The sequence below is a fragment of the Scylla paramamosain genome, chromosome 20 (genome assembly GCF_035594125.1).
Source record: "Scylla paramamosain isolate STU-SP2022 chromosome 20, ASM3559412v1, whole genome shotgun sequence".
NCBI classification, from domain to species: domain Eukaryota; kingdom Metazoa; phylum Arthropoda; class Malacostraca; order Decapoda; family Portunidae; genus Scylla; species Scylla paramamosain.
The window spans coordinates 19,428,995-19,447,548 of NC_087170.1; the positions used below are offsets into that span (position 1 = coordinate 19,428,995).

The 18,554-nt window shown below is 47.9% G+C and overlaps 1 protein-coding gene across 1 annotated transcript in view; it reads left to right on the forward strand.

The window, feature by feature from the left end:
• Positions 1-16,280, forward strand: part of LOC135110132 (uncharacterized) — a 16,527-nt gene extending 247 nt beyond the window's left edge. The window contains exons 2-6 of the mRNA XM_064022088.1: positions 362-579; positions 1,648-2,010; positions 2,737-2,927; positions 3,207-3,351; positions 3,775-16,280. Coding sequence (XP_063878158.1) covers positions 362-579; positions 1,648-2,010; positions 2,737-2,927; positions 3,207-3,351; positions 3,775-5,778 — 2,921 coding nt within the window. The 3' untranslated portion in view covers positions 5,779-16,280. The remainder of the gene's footprint in view (positions 1-361; positions 580-1,647; positions 2,011-2,736; positions 2,928-3,206; positions 3,352-3,774) is intronic.
• Positions 16,281-18,554: the final 2,274 nt, after the last annotated feature.

The window sequence follows — 18,554 nt, forward strand, 5'->3', positions numbered from 1 at the left end:
TCTCCCGTTCCCCTCCCAGCCTCCTTTCTCAGCCCCCTCCCAGCCTCCTCCTAGTCCCCTCGTAGCCCCCTTTCAGCCTCGTAGCCCCATCCCAGCCTCCTCTTCCAGCCTCCTCCCAACCCGCTCCCAGCCTCTTCCCAGTCTCCTTCCAGGCCAGACCCCCGTCCTAACACTCAGCCCCCTCCAGCCTCCTCTCAGTCCCAACCATTCTTTCAACCCTAACCAGATTTTTCGCAATAAGGAAGATGGTGCGCGGAATCAAGCAGGGTGTGGAGTGATGTGGGCGTGGGTGGTGGGTGGGGTGACGTGGGCAGGTGTGACGCAGAGCGGTGGGCGTGTTTGTGTGTGTGGGTCGTGGTAGGTGTGCCGGGCTCATGCAGGTGTGTCTCAACAGGTTTGGAACGCGTGCTGGAAGAGCTGATGGGAGAGTCCGCATTTCTTAAAGTGCGTTCCGACTTGTACCCGAGTCCTGGGGGGGAGAGCAGCCCCCGTCCCACCCCTGACACCGCCCTGCCACAAGACTGGGACCCTGCCGCCCCCTGCTTCGTCTGCCTGGGTACCAGTCATGCCTCCACACAGGTGAGGAAACACACGTGTAGGTCTGATGGCTTCTTGCTGCTTTCCTTGTTTTCTCGTCTTCATTTGTTCTTATTTTCTCATGTTCACAAGGCAACTCATCTCTTCCTCATCCTCTTCATTTCTCCTTTCGGCTTCTCTCATTAGAGGTCGTCACAGCGGATCATCCTTCTCTAATACACTTAGTCTTATGCGCCTTCTTCTGTCACACCCACCACTTGCATGTCTTCTATCACTGCGTCCATAAATAAATCCTCATCTATTAACTTGTTTAAACCTCGTCTCTGCCTCCCTACATTTCTTAGTTTAGATTAGACAGTGTTGCTTCTCTCAGAGGGCCTCGGAAAAAAAGACGGGCTATTTGTTCCTCCTTTGTGTTCCTGTGTTTTCTCCATTACTTGCCAGATAAGCGTGTTCCACTCATCCACTTATCCACAATTATATTTTTGAATCAATTTCTATATGTCTCTTACATGTATATAAATTTGTCATGGATTAAATAACTTTCTTACCTGTTCTAGCTCACTCATTACCAGTGTCTCCCTTATTTGATCTTTCCTTCTAACAAACAGGTTCTCTAAATTAATGTAAATATATCTAAGACTTTTTTTTTTTACCTGTTATAACAAAAAAAGTTAAAGCTTCCCCCCTCCTCCAACTCCTCCTCCTCCTCCTCCTCCTCAGTCTTTTCAGTAATTCGCTTCCTGCCATAATTTTTTTTTCCATATAGTTTTCCTGGTAGGCTAAGCTGAGTCACTCCGTGGCAGGTTATGCAGTTCCTTTCTGCATGCTTATTTTTACGTAACACCGCGGCGCGACACAAGCTGCTTGCTCAGTGCGTAACTGTTTCTTTTTACTGGTGTATACTGTGATTTACGTTTTTTAGCGCTTTTTAGTTGTACCTGTATTTACACCTCTATTTACGCTCTTCGGCTGCTTGTTGCTACTACTACTACTACTACTACTACTGGGAATACTAATGCCAGTAGCACTACTTCTAGTAACAGTGCTAATGATGCAAGGTGTAAATTCACCAAGAGCGTGGTGGTCTTAACGCGTCCTCCCCCTCAGGCCGAGTGGTCCCCGCGAGAGGGCGCCACGCCTAGCACCAGTTTAGCGGACTCGCCGGGGGACTCCGCTTTCTCGCCGCCGCCGCCCACCACTCACCCGCAGCAGCCCGAGGAAGCTGCCGAGGCCACGCTTGACCTATCCACGCCACGCCAATCCTCCACACCCACGTCCACCTCGGGGGGCTGCGTGCCGCCGCTGCCAGCCTGTCCCGAGGGGAGGAGCGTGGCGGTGGGGCCCGTGGCGGGCCTCACCTCGGAGTTGGGCCCGCGCCTGCCCATCGGCCTGTACACCGCCAACCTGCCGCCACACCTGCTGCCATGGATCCTCTCCTCACACCTGCACCACCTGGCCAGGGTGCACCAGGTGAGCTGCCTGCAGGTGTGTGGGTATATATATATATATATATATATATATATATATATATATATATATATATATATATATATATATATATATATATATATATATATATTTTTTTTTTTTTATATAGAAAGGACACTGGCCCAAGGTAACATTAAGGCGAAAAAAAAAAAAAAATCCAGTAATAGTGTCAGTCCTCAAAGAGAAACCCTAAAGTATTAATAAAAATTGGAGGGTAAGTATTTAGAAACTGGTGAGAGAATCGGTAGCTGGCTGGAGGTGTCCTGGGTTACTACACGCCGTGGCCTCGGAAGACACGGAACATCTGTGTGGCCCCGTACCATTACCTGGAGCACACACTCACCACCCTGAAGATGGTGGGTAGGGTAAGCGGCAGGAGCGTGAGCGGCAGGGCGACCCGTACTTGTGTACCTGTGTTTAGCCCCACACCTTCACACTGCAGCATTACCTGCCCTCAGCACACACCTCACGCACTCAGGGCACTCGCTTCGTGATCGGGAGGTGGAGCAGAGGAACCAGTTTAGCATCCTTTCTCTTGGGAATGATCGCTCGCCGCCTCCCACAGTACTAACATTACTCACTTCACTCTTTTAATTAACTCCGATTTCACTGAGGATCTTTTTGAGATTCCTTAAGATATATAAATGTTTACTATTTATTTACTTAGCGGCGTCATTGCCTCACTGACTGCTGTGGTTCGTGCTGCAGGCTCCCGAGGACATATGTGAAGACAGAGACCAGCAGCCCCTGGACCTGAGTGCCAAGTCCCACGTGGAGAGTGTCAAGAGGGAGGTTGGAGTCTCGTCCAGCACCCCGCCCCCCTCCAACTCACTCTTCCCCTCCTACGAGAGAGTCGTGCACCACACCGTCACCCTTGATACCAAAATTAATTCTACTAGGTGAGTGTGATTTCCTCCTCCTCCTCCCATCTTAAGTACATATACATATACATTAACCAAAGGGAAGTATCTTACGATCGCACAGAGCTACTATGGCTGCCACTTGACGCCGACCAACCTGGATGACAAAGTCCGGGATGATCAGGCTACCCCGTATATTTTTTTCAGGAATTTGTTTCTCTCTTCTAAGCGCGCGGTGTGTGTGTGTGTGTGTGTGTGTGTGTGTGTGTGTGTGTGTGTGTGTGTGTATGTATGTGTTAAGTCTCTGCCTCCCTGCAGGGGTCGGCGGCGAGGTGACCTAAGCAAACGGTCGTACACGGAGGAGGAACTGCAGGCGGCGCTAAGGGACATTCAGAGTGGCAAGCTGGGCACGCGGAGAGCAGCTGTCATCTATGGCATCCCACGCTCCACGCTCCGCAATAAGGTGACTCTCTCTCTCTCTCTCTCTCTCTCTCTCTCTCTCTCTCTCTCTCTCTCTCTCTCTCTCTCTCTCTCTCCCTCTCTCTCTCTCTCTCTCTCTGGTGATACACAGACAATAAACCACAACTTTCCTTGATTCTGCCGCTGCTGCTCCAGAGTCTTGGTAAATGTAGTGATGAAATAGGTCTTGTTATATTAGCGGGTAACCACACTCCATATTCATAAGTCTGGAGCGTCATTAGTAGAAACAGACAGTGGTATAAATCTGAATGCAATAAATACCAGGCGCATCACACCACCCAATACCAGTATTTAAGTGCACAGTAATGACAGGCGCAATGCCAGGCGCATCACACGATGCGCACAGGTGTTCCACACGGCGATGGCCACACTCAGGGACCACACTCACACCCCCGCCCTCCCACAGGTGTACAAACTCGCCATGGAACGGGACAGAAACAAGAAGCTGGTGGAGCAGAGTAGTGACGCCATGCAGACCGACGCTCCAAACTTCTCGCAGCGCTACAACGGGCGCAGCGCGGCAGGCGGCGGAGGCGGCGTTTCTGACGAGGAGGCGAAGGCGTCTCCGGAGAGTATCAAAAGTTTGCTGCAGAGCAAGATGGTGGAGAAGCTGGAGGAGATCACCCGTAAGAGTGGCGGCGTGAGTGACTCGCGGCCGGCAGTGGAAGCGGCACTGAAGCACCTCCTGGACAACATTCCCAAGCTGGCCCTCAACAAGGACAACGTGCAGGCGTCCACCGAGGTGCTCAACAGCATCTCTTTCATCCCGCAGTTGAATGACTTTGTCAAGAAAATAGCAGAAGACCGATACAACGAAGAACTACAAAGAAGTAAATTGAGATTAAATGGATCAGTTGAAATCCACGCCATCAACGGTCTTAAGAATGACCAATGTGACCTTAGCGTACCGTCCTATTCTCCATCCTGCAACGGCCTCCTCAAGGCTGAGTCTGACACCACCGCCTCAGACTCCAACCACTCTAGTCAGCCTCTCATTTCCTCTCTATCCAGTCCTAATCTCAAAGAAATGATCGCGCAGATGATTGGCCAGAAACTGGGTTGCGAGGTGCCCACTGGTAAGGACACACCGGCAGCCAGCAACTCCCAACTGCTTCCGCCCACGTCCTCTGCCAGAGACCTGCAGGGCAAGACTGGCGCCGACAAGCAGGACCAGGTGAAGAAGACACAAGTATCGTCCACCACAACAGGAGGCAAAGGCTCGCGGCCCAAGCGAGGAAAGTATCGCAATTACGATCGTGACAACCTGCTGAAGGCGGTGCAGGCGGTGCAGAGTGGCGAGATGAGCGTACACAGAGCAGGCAGCTTCTACGGCGTCCCGCACTCCACGCTGGAGTACAAGGTGAAGGAGAGACACCTGAGCCGTGGCAAGAACAAGAAGGAAAATTCCTCCCCATCCGCCTCCGCCTCCGCCTCCGCCTCCACCTGCTCTCCGGCGGTAGACCGAGGCAGGAGAGACGCTGGCAGGTCAATTAGAACACCGGCAGACACCACTGCGAGCCACCCGGAGGTGGCCAGAACCCCTGGGGACAACACCACCACCCAGGCAGACACCACATCCACCATTGATCTCACGGGCGACGACAACTCCCAGGGCGGCGAGGGCTCGGGAATCTTGCCCGCGGTGAAGAAAGCTCGCATGGAAAATGAAGCCTCGCCTTACTCCACCTTCCCTCCTCTCTCCTCAACATCCTTGTCTTCTCCGCCTGTCTCCGCCACGTCCCTCTCCTCCACGCCCCTGCTGACCAGCCCCTTCATCTGGAATGGCGCGCCCCTGGTGCCTCCCTTCCTCTCCAGATACCAGCAGGATCCCTTCTACGCTTCCCAAATGATCCGCAGGTTCCAGGAGGCTGCCGTCAAGAGCCACACCTCCAACCCAGGCAGTTTGGAGCGTGAGCCTTCCCCTGTCAACTCCCACGACGCCCCTGCCACCCAGCCTTACCAGGGCAGCGTGCTGGACGCCCTTCTGAGGGGCAAAGCCGCCGTCACCCGCACGCCCACCACCACCAACACCACCACCGCTGCCCGGCCTGCCATCATCACCACCAGCAGCACCAGCACCAGCACCAGCACCAGCCCGCTCCCCAGTGCTGAGACCTGGCAGGTGTCCTCTAGTCTGTTGAGTCTGACCAAGGGCCTGGTGATGGAGCAGCAGCAGGGAGAGGACGCCGGGGTGCCGCCTCTTGCACAAACCTCAGGAGTGATGGCCTTCAATCCCCTGTACTCCCTGCCCACCCTCGCCTCCCGCACCTCCCTGGCCTCCGCCCTGCAGAAGCGCGCCTCGCCCAGCGACACCCTGAGGGACTCATCCAGCCCTGAGGTAGACATTGTGCCATTGCCTCTCGTTAAAGAGGGGCGGCATCCCACGCCCGTGGCAGCCGATCAGCCCTGAGGAGTGAGCGTCACCAGTCATGCCTCCTCTCACTCCTTCGCTTTCCCCCACAAGGGGATTGTTTAAGCTTTTGACTGGAAACAAGATTCCTGCCACTCTCCCTCCCTCCAATCCGCCATCTTCAGTCTGGTTCTTTCTGCCTCGGAGAACATTTCAGTGGTTGTTTTTTTCAGCCATGAACGACAGACTCCATCCTCATATTTATAGCGAATACTTACATTCCTATAATTTTATCTTGATTCCATAGAGTAATGTACCTTAATATTGTAATTCACTTGAGGATAATATATTTCATTGTATTTACTTGTGTAAAAGAAAAACCATGAGCATTGTTTATGGATCAGTTTTACATAGGAAATTCCAAGTGTTGTGCAAAGTGTGTCACCGTACAAGACCCGAGTGTTGGTCAGCGTGTCCTTACAAACCAAACCAAGCCAAACCAAACTAAGCCAAACCAAACCATGCCAAGCGTTCTCTGCCAGTGTCCAGTGTAGCAGCGGCGGTGCTGTAATGATATTGAAGATGGTGATGACGGCCACAGTTCGGTGATGCTGAGACCAAACAAAGATGGCAGTGTTCATTGGCAATGAGGAAGAAGTGAAGCAAGTCGTCAAGTCAAGTCAGTGTCAAGACCCTGGCGTCCAGGGCACCATGCCGCTCCAGTTCACGTCCCGGCACCGGTGCGCGTCGCCAACTGGCCGCCACCCCCACAATATATAAATATATATATATATATATATATATATATATATATATATATATATATATATATATATATATATATATATATATATATATATATATATATATATATATATATATATATATATATATATACCTATCATTAAAAACAATACTTCTCAAGACGTTACGATTCCAGAGGCGTAGTGGTGGTTGATGATGATAATGATTATGATTACGATGAGAGAGAGAGAGAGAGAGAGAGAGAGAGAGAGAGAGAGAGAGAGAGAGAGAGAGAGAGAGTACTGGACACCCCAAGAATGCCTCATACGGTTGTATCGACAATCATTCCACGCCGCGGCACACAGGGTCGCCTGCCTTTGGGCGGACATCGCCGCGGCAGTCTCCCTCCAGGTGCCCGCGAGGCTCCTGGGGCCTGGACCCGCCTAAACCGTGTATCATTTCACCTGCCGTGAATGGCAAGACATCATTACAATGAGTCCAGCCTTGGAGTGATGCAGTGGTGCACCACGTGTGTTACCCTCGCGTCTGATATCTGAGTACAGCAGGGTGTGTGCCGCCCTTGTAATGTCTCATGCTCCGACAACTCTGGAATTGTACGAGTATCTTGCCTTTGGCCAGGGATTGGCGTCATTAAAAGGCTCATATTGTAAACCATAAAAACGCTTCAGAATCCAGGTTTGTCTTCTGATGTTGCTCTTCAGTGTAGCCTACTGACCCCGTCCATGTAGAGATATTGACTAGCATAAGAGTATTATATTTTGTCAATGTAGTTGCCGTCACTCAAACCTCTACTACGTGCAGCGTGTGGAGGTCTTCTGTCACGTAGGCATTGATATCTGCGCTAGACGTAGACAGCCAACAATGATGAAGTGTGCTTGTACTAGACACCACCGTGTCAGTACACGCCTTCCTACACGCCTCCTCCAGAGGGCTCCTCAGGCACGCCTGTAGCAGGGCACCGCCACCCGCACAGCCTCTGGAGGCATGTTACCAGACCATCACAGTGAGAGGCAAGGCTTGGTGCCCAGGGCCACTAGAGCAGCAGTGTTGCAGTGTTCACGTCCAGGGTGTAGCTTAGGGGTTAGTGAGGCAAGGCTAGGGGCCGGAAGGCCTCAGGCTCACCACAGTGCTCACCAACCAGTGATACGCGCGTCCTCGTCCTCTCACTTGTGTAGACCTCCCCTCCAGTATCCGGTACACTTCCTCACCTCGCCCCGTCATTTTGTGGTGGCGGGGCCTGCCCCACCAAAGATCTGTTGCTATCGTCTCTACTGAACAACCTCGTGCCCTTTTCCCTCTCCCCTCCCTGCGTCAGACGTCAGGCATCTGTCATCCAGCACCAGTCGTCTGGTGTCAGGTGTCAGGCGTCAGGCGCCAGGCGCACACTCTACCCCAACAAAAGTGCCCCAGATCTCCAGATCTCCCTATTTTGATATTGGATCTATTTTCAACTTCATGAAATGTGATGTTTGAAAGTATTTTACAGTATTTCAATTTATTACGGAACGATAATCGTAATAAGGTACAATTAGCGTTACTTTTTAGAGGCTGTTAGACTAAGCTGCTACAACTTGATGTCTCGCATATATATATATATATATATATATATATATATATATATATATATATATATATATATATATATATATATATATATATATATATATATATATATACGTATGTGTGTGTGTGTGTAGGTTGCCATGTACAGCAGTGTGATGAGAGGGAGTCAGCAGCGTCAGCTTGTGATGATGTAGTGATGCGATGAGCTCGCCTCTCCTGTGCAGTCTCGTGTATCGTGTCTGAACAAAAGGATGAGGATCAAACCCAGAGACGCAGGTCCATCAGTGAGTGTTTGGGGTGACTCTGCCGGACGTGAATCAGTGTCCCGCGCGGGCCGCCTTCCTCCTGTAGGGTACTAGACTGTAACTTTGCTCTTGCCGAGGCCACGTGTCTTTTTGTAAGACAATCTGACAAGGAATTCAACAGGGTACAATGAATTTATCCATAAGTGCAATTATTATTACGGGAGTAGAATGTTTGGTTGGGCGGCTTAGATCACGACCATTTGTGACGCGTGGCTCGTCACTTGGCGCTTAATTAAGGATTCCACAGTTCAAGAGTTTAGGTGAAGCAGTCGCAGTGTTCTCCGGCAGTAGCCGCCCCGTTACCGCCCGCCGGGAAGCTCGACTTGTGCGTGTTCCTCAACGTGAGGCGTGAGGCAGCCGTCACGCTCTTCACCACCACCTCCTCCATCCAACAAATCTACATAGCTTCTTGTTACCAGTCATCATGTAGCTTTTGACTCAACGTGCCCAATGAGCGAGTCGCGAGTTGCGATACACGCGGTTCGAATGCGGCTCCGAAACCCGAGCCTGATACCACCAGACGCCGACCGGCCTCCTCCTGGTGCGGGTGTGCTGAGGGGCGGCGGTGACGGACGCAGGACGGCTGCCTGCACCACTGACGCCCTGCTGCAGTGTGTATGTATGTGTGTGTGTGTGTGTGTCCCACGCAGGTGTGCAGGCCAGACAAGTGAGACGCGCTGCCACGACCTGCACTGTTGCATAGGCCTGCTTGCACAGCTCTCTCTCTCTCTCTCTCTCTCTCTCTCTCTCTCTCTCTCTCTCTCTCTCTCTCTCTCTCTCTCTCTCTTTCTCTCTCATTTTTGTAAGTGATATTGATCATTTATAAAATTCCTGGCCAATTTTGAAAGGAATCAAAATCCTGAGTTCATAACATCTCAAATATCTGGGTATTTTATGGAACGCAGAGAGTTGTATTTTTACAAGACTAGTATTTTGCAAGACACTCCACGATCTATTGTCAGTCTATAAAACAACGAAAGAGCGACTAGTCTGTTTATGATACATGTGAGGCTGCTCCTTTCCCACTCCTCCACACACTCACTCTCAACAGTACATCGTTAAATTGTTACTTGTTTACCTTTCACGATTCTTCACCCAGCCCGCAGCCAAACCAGTGTTATGAGAAAATAAGTCGCTGCTTGTGTTACTTTGCAATTGGCAGATAACAATCATGGCTAATGTAAACCAACCACAATAGTTCTAAACTGATTATTCGTTTACCTTCTTCGCTTACACACACACACACACACACACACACACACACAGCATTATCAGCCGATACTTGCAATTTTATTGTCTTGCATATTAGCCGAATAGATTATCGATAATTTTGCAAAATATGAGTGTTTCATGTTTTACAGAGTAACTAGGCATATGAGGTAACTTTGGTAAGTTACCGAAATTTTGGTTTCTTTCAAAACTGGCAAGGAACTTTGCAAATGACGCTTCTCAAAAAAAAAAAAAAAAAAAGTTACGTATCCCAGACAGACGGTGATGAAAGGGGCGAGTGAGGAGACACGTGGAAAATAAAACCTAGTCTCGGTAGTGAGGCCAAAGATACTGAGCTGCGCCTCATCCCGGGTACAAAACGAGAGTGTACATAAACAAGTGTTGGTCGTTCAGCAAACCGTGGTGCACGTTTGGTTCTTTTCTTGGTGTAAGACACCGTATAATGTAACCTTCGATTCGGTGCCACACCCAGCCAGTTTTTTCATCCAATCAAAATGCGTTACCTTCATTCTGAACGAGCACCAGTAGCACCTTGTTTCATGATGAAGTTCACTGTCTGCCTGTGTGTCACGCCCGCCGCGGCCTCCGGTGAGCCTCCCGTCCCCGCTGTACAGTTAATGTTATGTTCACTATTGTCTGACGTGTGTGAGAGGAAGACGTGGCTACAACTTCACTGTATACGTATAGATATATTTCATAGTCAGGAGACCAAGGAACGAGTCAAATTAGCGTTGATGGGCGGGTACTCTGCGCCCAGCACGTCTCTAAGGTCACCTGTCACCTGTCCTGCTCAACATTCTCACCCACATGTTGGCGCGGCTCTGCTGCCCCGCCAAGGAGTCAGTGTGAGTACAAAGTGCCACGTGTAGTGATAACAGGCACTGCTGCTCAGTAATGACATACGGGAGGGACTCTTTTGTAAACTAATCTTCTGTGAGGGTTGGACGACTTGCCTGCCGCATTCCGCGGCAGCCAGGCCCCTCTCCCCTCCTACCCCTTGTACTAGCCGTCTCGCAGCAACAGCCCCCTCCTCCCTGTCCGTTGTTTGATAGCGCATGGCGATGCTGCCGCCACTCACTGTTATATTGTTAATTCACTAAGTCCCAAAACATGGTGTAAAATACTAGGTGTTTCATATATATGAATTGGTGTAGCTGTACAGTGACTCTGTTTATTGATATTGTGCGGGACGTTTTCCTCCGGCTCGCTCGTCATGCTTTGGTCTTAATTATCATCAGATTGTTTGTTTATGTGACTTTTGAGTGTCCAAGTGTTGCTTTCAGGAGTTGCTAAGTGGTGGTCCTTGTGGCGCCTTCAGCTGGTGACCAGTGGAGCAGTGGAGGCCAAGCAGAATTGTGGTGCCCACTTGGCGAGGCGAGTGGTGTGGAGTGGTGGGATGTGGTGCGGTGCGGTGTGCTGCAGGGGATGGGCATGGTGTGGTGGGTGTGCTGCAGGTGAAAGGGATTTAGTGTGGTGGTTATGGTGTGGTGTGGTGTGGTGGGCGTGGTGGTCTAGGTGTCGTATGCTTTCTTGAACCTCTTTGACTACATGTATTTAGCATCTTGATATTTCTGTACTTGAGGATACTGTTTATTTGTGAGGATGGAATAGCAGCAGCAGCAACAGCAGCAGCAGACAAGCCTCAGACTATTAGCGCTGTCTTCCAGATAGTCAGAGTCGCGGCGGCTCAAGTCTGTAGTCAAGGAACGAATTTCTAACCAGCGTAACAAATGATAACAGAAAACGAGAATATTGTGATGTAGTGAATCTTCCAGTGAGCTGGCTTGCCAAACCGGTAACTTTAATTGGCTCAGTATTATTGGCACACTTAACTAGCGTCATTCACGGAACTGGCACGCCTCTTGGCTTGGTGCTCTGGGACGCGCCTCATTCTGGTGGCAGAAGAGGTGATGACGAGCATGTGTCAGTCACACACGAGCAACACCACCAGCCTAGTGAACGTGCGAGTGTCAGTGACGGGTGCTCGAAGTGTGTTTCGAAACGCTTATGAACGAATCTTCCAGTCATAGGAATTAGTACAAGGCGTGCAGGCGACAGAAGTGTACAAAGATACACACACACATACAAGTCCTGTGAAGTGTAAGCGTAGCACAGCCTCAGTATCTCCGCCACATACTGGGACGCGCACCTCCACTTGCCAGTGTCCATCGTCCACAAGGGTACAGTGTGATCTCACCCCTTCCATCTCCACCAAATCTCTCACAGGTTCGCGTTGACCTTACCACCTTCTCCAAGTGTTCATACAGGTACAGTTTGCCTTGATTGCTTTCTGTAGGTCATTCAAGTAAACCGCCGCGTGTGGAGCCTGTGATGTAAATACCCACCCAGCACGCACCACCCTCACGCCACCAGTGAGGGGACCGCCGCGTGTTGGCAGTGATCTCGTCTCACGCTTATCCAGGCTGCCTTGTCCTCGCTGCCCACCTAAATGGTGAAGTAACATAACGTACAGGGTGAGAGAAGAATAGCGTCCAGCCCCGCGTAGTACAGTGGCATGTGGTAAGAGGTAATGGAAGTGTGTACCCAGGCGTGGTGTGTGGGCTCAGTATTATGGTGGACAGTGTAGCAAACTCCTCTTCAGCCATACTGTGTTAGATAAAAACGCAGAGGGTCGTAAGTGGAGGCGAAGAGTCACAAAGGCCCAACCACACGTGCGGCGTCGCTGCGTGGTGTGTGAGTGACGAGCGAGCGCCGGTGTGCGACTCGTGGTATTGTGCCAAATTACTTGTTAGTGTAAGACAATGTACAGTAGTGTCCGTGGCTGCCAATGATGACTTGCGGTGATATATTGTAACGATCTGTGTTCCTCTGGGGTTCGGAGTCACCAGTACTTAGTTGGGACAGGTGTGCGGGCGGGGATCGTGTCCAAGTGATTATATTTTGCTTTTGGTCACATGTTTGGCGATTCATTATATATCGTAACACTTCTGTCTCTCCCTTGATTCCTGTAATAGCATTCGCTTTACGATGTGTGGAATGTATTTATCACTTCATGTGTAAGAGAAACAGCGCAGTGCAGCAGTGGTGGAGTGACGGATCAAGACGCGTCTTTCTGAAGTGAAGAGTGATAACTTACTCATTGCACCCAGTTGTTCTTAGTTACAAAAATAAATAAATTAAATTAAAAAAAATAGATTCAACGAGCTAGATCTGAACTAATGGCATTGTAATAACTGTAGACCGTGCGTGTGTGTGTGTATAGAAATGGGTTCCTTACAATGCTGTTTTCAAGCCATTTCCATTTTCTGACATAATTTAAGAGTGACTTCAGGCGTGCTTGGCGTGGTGTGACTGCGATAGTGGTGGTGTGGTGCGGTGTGGTGATGAGCTGGAGCGCTTTCATGGAGACCCGTGGATGGTGGGTGGCGGTGTGTGTCAAGGCGTGGCTGAGAAGTTTGTATGTATGTCTTGATATTTTCTTTCATAAATTAATGTCGCGACACTTGTGGGGCCTGTGGGGCTGTGGACGCCACTCCAGGGGAACCACGTGACCCCTGATGTTCGGTGCCCTGCTACTAGTGTGAGGCGTGGCAAGGTTCAGGGCACAGTGAAGCCTTTATGAACTAGTTTCACCAACCACTAAATAGATTGTTTGGGACTGGTTATGACCAAGATTGTCAGCAGCCGGCTGTCCTCTCCCTGCTGAGGCACCTCTCCCTTGTGTCTTGTTGCTCACTCTCCCTTTCAGTACGCATAAACATGATATATCAGTACCTTGAAGCACTATGTTAAGTCCATTTTGTGATATGCTCTAGTCTGCTAAAGTTACTCTGCGATAGAGTTTGGCGGCGTGGATTACTGGAAGGCGGAAGACTGACTGGTTCATGGAAAGAGACACGGTGTTGATATATTAATGATTCATGATCTCTGTGTGCTTTGTGTTCAAGTGTTAAGGTTATAGTCTTATAAAGCAACTTTAGGGAAGGTTCAGACTGTCCACCAAAGCGGTGGTTCAAAGCGTGCTCTAATATATATATATATATATATATATATATATATATATATATATATATATATATATATATATATATATATATATATATATATATATATATATATATATATATATATATTGTGTGTGTGTGTGTGTGTGTGTGTGTGTAGATATACAATTAAGTCTGTGACTGCGACGGACTGGCAGTCTGCTGTCCTGGTGCGCGCGTCTTGGTGACCGTGTCGTGCTGATCAGGTTGTCTTGCCTTCCTCGTGTGTCATTCTGTTCATCGTCATGTTTTAATGGCGTGTTTTATTCTGTCATTCCTTCACCAACACCTGAACACTTGCCGCACCCCTTCCTGTCTTGCCTTGTCTTCTCACACGCCACGCCGCGCCACACCACACCACGCCCAGCGCCCCGCCTATTTCGTCTAACCAAGCCATTTGTGTGTGTGTGTGTGTGTGTGTCTGCACGCGACAATATACCCGTAATAATAGAAAGTTTCCTTGAAGGGAAGGGCGTCACGTTGCTATAACGCCGTTACCCCAGTGTACTGCCGCATACAACAGGGGTCCCGCTCGTCCACACCGAGTCGCGGGTGACGCCGAGACGCTCGTCGCCGCGGGGGAATGAGCCGCCAGGAAGTGATGCGTTTCCTTACAAGTGTCGTTTTGAGTCGCGAGGGTGTGGGGAGGGAATGATACGACGCTCCGGTGAGGACGTGAAGAGGAAGTAGTCTGAGGAAGTAACCTGATGATCATTCTGTAACATATTTAGAAAAGTTCAAAAAGGAATGTAGTTTGGAGCATTAGATTCTAAGATATGTTTGAGATTAGCTGCAATAACCTTTGGGTAGGCAAGGTTATATCGTGTGTGTACATGTGCGTGTATGTGTGTGTGTGTGCGAGGTGTGTGGCGCCGTTGCGGGCCAGCCTTTCCAGAACAGGGTTTTGTACACTTTGCCTTGTGGACCATTTGATCTTTGTTGTTACTGTATAATCACCACCCTGGATAGGGGTCACTGTACTCAACGTATTGAATGCCTTATGTCAGTGTGACTACATGTGATGGACACAACCTCTGGGTGTCGTGAATCTGTGTCTTGGTGTTGAGGGGGCGCCGCGCCGAAGGCCGTTCTCTTCCTCCTTCAAGGAATTGCCTACTAGTAAATTATATTGTTTTAGAGTGTCACTCGGAAACGTATGAAGTGGTTCTCGATTTTTTTTTTTTTTTATTGTGATCAGTAAGTGTTCTTCGATCCGCGCTGGCCACATATGGTGAATTATAGGCTCGTCTGATTATTATTATGATTATTATTATTATTGTCATGCCATTATCATAATCTTCTTCCTCTTCCTTCTCCTCTGCATTCTTATCACTACCACCACCACCTGAGACGTCTCACTTCACTACTTGATAAACCCCTCTCTCTCTCTCTCTCTCTCTCTCTCTCTCTCTCTCTCTCTCTCTCTCTCTCTCTCTCTCTCTCTCTCTCTCTCTCAATCATTCATTTATCATGTGTTTGTATGTATGTATGTATGTATGTATGTACGTATGTATGAAAACTGGTAGAAAAGTCAAGTGTTTCCGTCAGCTTACCTTCACATAGGCTAATTGACTAGCCAGCCGTTACTCCCCAAGTACTTCCCATCACCTCAAGTCTTGTCTTGCCACTAAGCTAATACATGACTCAATGTAAGGGTTATGAGATTGACTAACTTCTTAACTTTCCTTATGATAAGAACTTCCTCGGTGGCTACGTGTTAATGAGAGACACTGGCCGACTTGTTAGATTAGTTGGTTTGTTGATAAAATTTGAGGGATAAAGAGTACATGAATTAAATATCGTGAAGTTTGGCTAATTTGGGTTTTTATTATTTTTTTTTCAACTTTCACGTAACACTTAAGATATAACTCAAGGAACATTTAATTACATTTCAAGATATAACTCAAGGAACATTTAATTAAATTTCCAACCTGACACTGACAACTTGCAAGCTCTTCAGGTGTATATAGATAGAAAAGTTATTAACCACAGAATCATAAAATAGAATATAATAAACCACTAAAGAATTTCCAGCATGAAGAGTGATAACTTACTCATTGCACCCAATTGTTCTTAGTTACGAAAATAAATAAATTAAATAAAAAAAAAAATGATTCAACGAGCTAGATCTGAACTAATGGCATTGTAATAACTGTAGACTGTGTGTGTGTATCAGAACTTTAAAGATTACGATCCATCAAAATACAGGACATGCATACAGTCGACATATACTTGTTACTTTTCCTTCGTGTACCCTTAAATAGATCTAGAAAAAGGTGAAGAAAACGTGATGATTAAAATGTCATTGACTTTTCTACGAGTTTCACGTGTGTGTGTGTGTGTGTGTGTGTAGACGTGCCCAGAATTTCAAAAATCCACTTCAATACAGGACAACAGACAGACAGACATTTGTTGGTGCACCGCTGGCTCGTACTGTGACAGCGTGTGCATCTGATTTGTGTGTGTGTGTACGTACAACTATAAGTACTACAATGTATTGAGTCATGTGTACACCAGACCCTCCACCCACCCCCCTTGTTGTTGTTGTTGTTGTTGTTCGTATGTGTGTGTGTGATGTGCGTGTGTGTGTGCGTGTGTGTGTACTGAGGAACTGAGCTTATTTTGGACAAGCGCCTGACGCGGTATAATGTATATTTCTATTGTGAATTTGGAAATAAATATTTATTACATATTACGCAGTTGTCTCGATGATTCTACAGAGAGAGAGAGAGAGAGAGAGAGAGAGAGAGAGAGAGAGAGAGAGAGAGAGAGAGAGAGAGAGAGAGAGAGAGAGAGAGAGAGAGAGAATGAATGAATGAATGAATGAATGAATGAATGAATGAATGAATGAATGAATGAATGAATGAATGAATGAATGAATGAATGAATGAATGACTGTAAGCTTACTGACTGGCTGACTGATTGATCAACGATGTATAACTGATCAATGTTTTGTCTAACTGGATGGCTGACTGGCAGGACACTCCTGCCCTACACAACACTTTGCAGCATTGATTGTCTGGATGGGTCACCTGCCAGATAGTTTCATTTGTTTGAATTTTTCCCTGTAAGTATCGGCAAGATACCTGGCATTCTTTGATATTTTAAGAAGGAACAACACCAATATTTTTCTAATGACTTCTCGTCTTTTTTTTCAGGAAGAGTAAGGCCAGTCTCCACTCCCATGCCGCAGCAGCCAGAATGTGACCATGGCCATGTGGTGGGTGTGTCTGGAGGTACAGTCACCAGCAGCAGCAGGAGGAGGAGGAGGAGGAGGAGGAGGAGGACAAAGATGATGAGGACATAAAGGAGGAGGAGGAGGAAGAGAACGAAGATGAGGAGTAGGAGGATGAGGAGTCACAGGCCACAACAAACTTTGTGGTCCTCATGATGTGATCTGATCTACCTACTATAGTGATAGTAGAAGAAAGTAGAAGAAAAGGACGGGAAAGCAGAAGACGAGGATGAGAAGGACAAGGATGACAACGATGAGGAGGACAAGAAGTCGTAAGAGGAAGAGGAGGAGGAGAAAGACAATGAGAATGACGAGGAAAAAGAGAAGGAGGACAAGCACAAGGAAGAAGAGGAGAAAGAGGACGAGGGCAACAAAGAAGAGGAGAAAGAGGAGGAGGATGACAAGGAAGAGAAGAAAGAAGATGAGGACAAGGAGGAGGAGGAGGACGACCAGTGTAGCGTGTTTAGGAATAAGGGACACCATATTCCAATACTTCTCTAATGCAGTCCATTGTTTGAAGTGGACATTGCTTGAAGTGGACATGAGACATATAGTTGTAGATTGAACAGTGGGGGTGACAGTGGGCACATCACAGAGTCTGGGTGGAGTCTGGGAAGATGGTGATAATGGGCTGAGGTGGAGCTGATGGCAGGGCATGAGCTAATTAGTAAAGCTAATGAAGGTGCTACAGCTGCCAGGTTGTTTTCAGAGATAATGAAAACATTTACTGAAAATGGTATACCTACTTCTAATATCATTGGCTTTGGTTCTGATGGATGCAGCACTATGATGGGGCCTAATAACTCTGTGAGTAGCAGGTTAAAGGAACTTTGTCCAGGAATCTTTATTATGAAATGTGTGTGCCATTCTGCCCATATATGTGTCTCTGAAGCATGCAAACAATTACGTGATGCTGTTGAACAACTAGCTCATGATGTCCACAACACATTCAAGAACTCTTCAAAACGATTGGCACAATTTGTAGAATTTCAAGAGTTTGCTGGGGCTCAAAAGCTTAGGATTTTATTGCCATCTAGAACGCGCTGGCTTTCCTACACGGCTGTTGTGAAAAGGATGCTTGAGCAATGGGGCCCTCTTCAGATGTTCTTTACTGAATTAAATTTTCAACAGACGAAAACTTGTGGTAGCACAGAAGTGCTTATGAACAACTGCACAATCCATTTACCAGGCTTTACTACTGCTTCCTTTCTTCAGTATTACCAAAGTTTACTCAGCTGAACCTTTTATTTCAAAGTGAAAGAGTGGTCATAACTGAATTGCAAATGCAAGTTTGTAATTTATATAAAGAATTGCTACTGAAGTACATGAACCATGAATACATTGTGAAAACCATACTTTCAAAAGTTGATCCAAGATATCAACGTGAGTTCCTGATGCTAGAGCAGGTGTATTTGGGTGCATCTGTCTTAAAAACAATAACAGACAATCCAGAATTAAGCAAGCAAAAAAAGGAAGTGTATGAGTTCCGCTTCCACTGCAGATTATTTTTGATAGTAGCAGCAGAACAGATCAGGAAGAGATTTAATTTCGGAGAGGAAGTCCTTTCAAGAATGCATATGCTGGAGCCAGCCAGTGTTCTAGGCATCCAGGTCAAAGTGCAAGAGCAAAGTTTGGTGCCCCTCGCGACACACCTTCCCCGAATCATTGCCCAGGATGATTCTACCCTCCAGCAACTGGACAATGAGTGCAGGAAGCTTGCCGTAGAAGATCTGC